General features: G+C 37.5%; 1 protein-coding gene across 1 annotated transcript; it reads right to left on the bottom strand.

Annotated features, from left to right (window-relative positions):
• Window positions 1-3,364: 3,364 nt before the first annotated feature.
• Window positions 3,365-6,008, bottom strand: LOC104884709 (scarecrow-like protein 15). The gene has a single exon (XM_010669395.4). The coding sequence runs from the start codon at window positions 5,799-5,801 to the stop codon at window positions 4,032-4,034; it is 1,770 nt and encodes a 589-aa protein (XP_010667697.1). The 5' UTR covers window positions 5,802-6,008; the 3' UTR covers window positions 3,365-4,031.
• Window positions 6,009-6,213: the final 205 nt, after the last annotated feature.

Raw genomic sequence — 6,213 nt, 5'->3', positions numbered from 1 at the left:
GGGCTCAAGATTAACCATTTTCAATGAAGGAAAGTGAGAAAGAAGAACAGTGAGAGATGAAGAACAGGAGAGAGAAAGTGGCGTGAGGGAGAAAAGAAGAGGGAATTAGATCTAGGGTTTCTCATTTTCGGTTTGTAAAAGAATTTAAAGGGGGCGGATTTTAGGGTTGGGGGAAGTTCTGAATTGGGAGTTGAGAGTAGTTATGGAAGATAATAAATGGGGGGGGGGGAGTTGAATGCAGTTCATGAATGGGGGGAGTTGAAGAGATTGGGGTTTTATTTCTGAAATGGGATGGTATAGGTAGATATAGGTGTAATTTTGGTGGGAATCATTAAGGGTTAGGTATGTTTAGATTAGTAATGTAATGTGGGTTAGGGAGTGATAATAATAATTTAGAACTTTTTAGTAATGGCATTTCTGTAAATATGTAGAACTTTTTTAACTAAAAGTAGTAAGTTTTAAAATGTTGCATTTTTTCTGATACGACCCAAAATGGCAAATGTTGCATTCTTTTTGTTACGGAGGAAGTAGTAAGGTTATATCTCCATGATTGTCTAAGGCTATGTTCAGTTCACCTTATTTTTGCTTATTTTAGATCTAATCAGATCAGATCAGATCATGCTTATATTTAAAAATCATAATACCATTAAATATCTTTCATTACATATTAGTAAAAATTATAATAATTATATATTAATAAAGTACTCATTGAGACGAATCAAACAAGACCCCACATGACTATATTTTTTCTTATATATTGAGAAAAATCTAAAAGATAAAATCTTGTAATTAGATCAGGTCAGTTCAGATCAGATCAGATCAGATCAGATTAGAAGAAAAAAAGTTCAGATCAGATCAGATCAGATCAGATAAGTTCAGATCAGAAAATTTCAGGTGAACTAAACATAGCCTAAGTTATAAACTAGACTTGTCTATATGTTGTTTGCGGTATTTTTTTTTTTTGGCTAAATTATTGGTGAGTTGCTATAATTTGAGTTTTTGGAAATATTTTTAAGTCAAATATTTTCATTTATTTTCTAATTTCATGAAGAACTAAGTTATATTTCAGAGATAATAATACTATTATTATTATGAAAAGAATGTTATTTTTAAATGAAATTATTGGGTTGCAATTTTAGATTTCTGCTGATTTTGGTGTAAGGCCTTAAGGGTATTCACTTGAGTTTATAATGATTTGTTGATGATTATCAGTATTATTTTAATTATATTTTTGTTTGAGAGCAAGATACTTGGAGGGACGGAATCCCAAGGTGAAGAATATGCAAACCACAAGGTGGAATCCTAGGTATACCTTGGTTTTTTTGTCGGTCGAGATGTCGGTGGGGACGGAATCCTACACCGCATCGGGAGTATGGCCATTCGTAGACACAGGCAGTAGGGAACGTAACCCATAGGCTAACCTGGAGGTTCCGATCTGACATTACCACAGGAAGTGGGTTGTGATCCACTAACGTTTTCTCTCTCAAACTAATTATATTATTTTATTACTTTAAATTTTGATGGTCATGTGTTTTTGATACTGGAGTTATATGTATAGTTATTTATCCAGTTTGTTTATTTGGTTCTTTTTGCCCTATTTATGTTAATAAGCATGCAATATTATCTTTGTCAAGTATTTTATTTGATTATCTGAATTTTACTATTGAGATGCTTTTGTGTGACTATTAAGTCTTTTATAATTCTTATAGGAATCCTAATTGGGTTGGGAGAGCAGTTAGTTACTCCCCACTGATTGTGAATGTTATATTTTGTAGGTAAAAATGAAGAGTAGCTCTTTTGGGGTGTAGGTTGTGAGGGAAAGACTTACTAAACTTATAAGACATCATATTCTATTTCTTATTTTTGTTAGATTGGGTTTATGAGGTCGTTTTGCCTAATTGCCTCCTTTTGGATATTTGGTTTAAATTAAATTTGGGATTTAAATTTCAATTTTGATCAGTTTATTATGAATCATAGAGTGACATATCCGTCTCGACGATATTTCCGCTATCGTCTTTTCTTTAATAAAATGTCTACATTTTCTCTATTTTGTCTTACCTATGAACGGAGTGTTACACTACTTGTGAAATGGAACTCATAATGAAAACAAACCAGGAGCTGTTGCCTGGGCAAATATTTGCAAAGCAAAAAAACATAAGGGGTCTAGGTTTCAGGAACTTGAAAAGTGGAATATTGCTGTTGTTTGTAAGCTAGCTTAGCTTGGCATTCTGTTCAAGAGTAAGAAAACATGTGGGTTAACCGTATCTACATTAAATGTAGAAACTGGAGTACATATGAAGCTCTTAATACAATTATTTGGGCTTGGAAGTTTGTATGCAAGGCCCATAATGAAATGAGCCTGAAATGGCAAAACAACAAGAATGAAAATGAGCCCGAATTTGCAAAAGCAAACAGTGAATGCATGAATTGAATTTTAGCATAAAAAAGGTGTATAAGAGTTCATGTGCATATAATGCACAACTTCAATGGTGCAGATATGTATGGAACATATACTCTATTCCTAAGTATCGTTCTATCATTTGGTTAGCAGCTCAAGATAGACTGAAAACCAAGAAAAGGCTGAAGCAGATTGGAGTTTGTGATGATGATATCTGCTACATCTCTATGCATCAGACTGAAGACTTAAACGACTTATTATTTGAGAGTATTTTAAGTAGGAGGTGCATCCAGATATTGGCATGGATTTGTATAAAGCGATATGGGAAGAATTTGATGCAGTTGTGCAGATGGTTGAAAGATACATATACTAGGTTTGGTTTCAGGAGGCAGGTGGGCATGACTGCTATCATGGCCACTGTATATATGGTTTGAAAGATTCGAAATTTAGCATACTGGGAGGATAGTGTGCATACTATATAGCATATTATTAAAGAGATAAAATTTATTGTAAAGCATAGAATTGCAAAAATCATAGCGTTAAAGTGAAAGATAGTGAAAGAGAATGGCTTGAAAGATTGTAATACTGGGCATGTTCAGTTTAGTTGTGATGGGCTTGTTCTAAGCTCATTTTTAGTGATATTTCAACAAGGGAGAGAAGTAACTTCATCTGTATGATTGACCAATGCGAAAGGAATCTTAAAAAACAGTTTAATATTGATTAAAAAAAATATGATGCATAATTTAATAAAGGAAAAACTAAAGAATCATTTCAATTGTGAAAACTAAACGTGAGATGAATTCAACCAACGATGCAAGTTCCTAGATTTCACACATGTCCATTGAATGAACTTGGGCTTTTGAGTTAGATAGGTAGACATATCATGTGATAATTTATCTCCGGTCTTTCATTACAATCAAGAGGCATAATTTTCACAAATATTATGATTCATACAACACATCCAAAATTCAGATACATAATTTGTAAAATACGAAGTATTAAGAGTAATAATGATATACAAATGATTCGTCAGTAACATAGAATTTCAGAGAAATTGAACAACAACATCACCCCATAATTAGTATTACCAATTTACCACTTGTATAGAATAAATGTCTAAGTCGACATAATATGGAGCAAGTTATAGGCCTAATAACCTAAAGGAGTTTTAAGCTCTTCTTCAACAAAGTAAAAGGAACAACTACTTCCAAGGTCTAATATACTCCATGAAACCACTTCCAAAAGGTAAGGACTAGTAACTGTAAACCGACTAATCCGCCATTTCCTTACTCTCCCCTTCACTATAATTAGTCACCCAACATAAAATCAAAGCATTAAAATTACAACTTAGAACAACTAAATTTATATCATGTCCAATCTGCGCTCTTCTTTTCGTCATCTCACAAATTGTAGTAGTATTGTCACCTACAATAATTCATCATGGACAAATACATTTTCACTCTTTATATCTTAATTAAACTAAAAGTTTGAGATACTTTTATCTTCTTCCTCCTAAATTTAGACAATTAAAATTTTGCAAACGTACAAATGAAACGCACTCTAGAGTGCACATCACTAATTAATGTTAATACCTTCCATAATTAGTGAAATATGGCTTACGTGACACAACCAACTAACATCGCCAAGCTGACGTGGCAACGAGGGGCCTATCATGCCAGAATAGCATCATCTCCCCATGACGCTTTGCCACCTGGAAGCCGCCAACTTGTGCCCTCCGCAACAAACACTCCGCCTGAAAATCAGCAAACTGACTAAACCCAACCGCCCTCATCCCCGCCGTAACAAACGCCTCGCGCCAGGTGGTCCGCCGCCCGGCCGCCACCCTCGCCGCCGCCTCCACCGCCGCGAAAATCCTCGGCCGCAATACGAAAGTCTCGATCCTCCGAAGGCAATCACCGCTGCCGTTAAAACCGCCGGAGGATGCCACTTCAATAGACTCCATCATGCCTGTATAGAACTCAATCCCGGCGAGGAAGCTCGGCCCAAACGACGCCGTTCCTGTGTCAATACCGACCTCTTTATCCACCACAACCACACAGCTTGGTGAGATTCCTCGGAGGTCTCCTAGAAACTTGGAGATTCCACTCCGAGAATTATTCAAAAAACGGTTGAACACCCCTGGTGAGAGATGAACGGCTAGTTTTTCTCCATCAATGAACTTAACAGATTTAAATGATAAGATCTCGAAAGTTGGGATTAGTACAAATTCTATGTGAAAGTTAAGGTTAAGATCACGAGCAAATTGTGAGAGATTTTCTTTAACAAGTTTACTTTCGATACCGAATTCTTCAGGGACGATGGCAGTGATCCGTAGGACGATGGAGGTGGCTAGCTTCGCTTGATCGGAAGCTTTATCAACGAGCTCTCGCATGAAAGACGCCCAGTGTCCACCAAAACCGATGTCGAAATCGATGATATGGATGAAAGGTGATCCATCAACCACCGCTTCGAGGATGGCTTGGTTGGCGGCGAAGGTGGAGAAGAGAGAAACTGGTGAGATTCCCGAAAAGGCCTTGTGAGCCCGGATGGTCTGAACCACCTCATACGAGGTTAGCTTCACTGGTCGAGGTGGTGTGGACCCTACTGATGATGAGTTGTTGTTGTTGTTGTTGTTGTTTGAAGTGTTGGTTAGGTGTTGCAGAGCTTCCTTGAAGTAGAAGGCAGCTCTTTGAAGAGGTTTTCCTACAGGTGATCTCAGCCGTTGATTGAGCCGTGCCAATATCACGTGGACTTGTTGAGAGTCGTTGGATTCAAAGGCTTGAGCTGCTCGTATGAGATCGTCGATGAAGTCGAGTCCGAAATTGGTGTTGCTGTTGGTGTTGGTTTGATGATGAAGTTGATGATCGAATGGTCCGAAATTAGGGTTGAGGTTTTGATTGTAGGAGAAGTCACAGAAATTGGCGTAATCGGATGGTAGGTTTATAGGAGGTTGACTATGATCAAAGGGCTGAGATGAGGGGAAATCCGGGAGGACTTGAGTAAGGTGGGATTCACAAGGACTAATTTGTGACAATAATAGTTTTGAATTATTAGTGTTGGAATCATCATTAAGCCCCAGCTCAGACAGGATTGAATCCCAACCCTCCAAATTGTCCAGGTCAACGGCGGTGGTTGGTGGATGATTAGTGTTGTGTTTCGTGTCCGAAGGTGGAGGTGTTGCGGTTTTGGTGGCAGCCGTTGCTGGGCTGGGGCTACGCTGAAGGTCAAGAACTGAGGTAGGCTCGTAACACAAGTTGTTATTGTTGTTGTTGTTGTTATTGTTATTGTTATGGTTATTACTAGGAGAATGGAAGGCGGTGATTGGGGCGGAATTGGTGGTGGAAAGAGGTTTTCCGGTGGCGGTGTTGCAAGTTTGAGGGGTTGAAGAAACTGGCACTTTCATTCCTAAAAGAGAAAACACCCTCACAACCTTTTTCCTAAGTTTGCTTGCTCTTTAGTTTTGTAAGGATGGAAGTGTGTCTTTTTGGGAGGTTTACTTGAAATATAAGGAGCTTAACAATGAAAGTGGGATGGTGGGGGAGAGGGAGTTTAGCTTTTGGAAGGTTATAATTGGGGACTTTATTTATCTTTGCGTGCATGGTGTGTGCTGTGTTTTTATGTAGTGTGGGGGGATGCATGAAAATTATATATGGTGGGCATGGACAAGGATGTTTGTGAGTCACGTTGACATGCATTTCAGTTGTTCTTGTAAATTATGAGATTTTAATTTGCCAAATTTATGTTGATATATATAAAAATTAAATATTGCGTATATCAGTGACATTTTTTAATTTTGGAGAAATTTTGAGGTGTTT

The sequence above is a fragment of the Beta vulgaris genome, chromosome 6 (genome assembly GCF_026745355.1).
Source record: "Beta vulgaris subsp. vulgaris cultivar EL10 chromosome 6, EL10.2, whole genome shotgun sequence".
Classification (NCBI taxonomy): domain Eukaryota; kingdom Viridiplantae; phylum Streptophyta; class Magnoliopsida; order Caryophyllales; family Amaranthaceae; genus Beta; species Beta vulgaris.
This window is presented reverse-complemented; position numbering and strand designations above follow the sequence as displayed.

Bases quoted from the DNA above. Each gene is read 5' to 3' on its own strand.
- LOC104884709 (XM_010669395.4), bottom strand. From the start codon at position 5,801: ATGAAAGTGCCAGTTTCTTCAACCCCTCAAACTTGCAACACCGCCACC.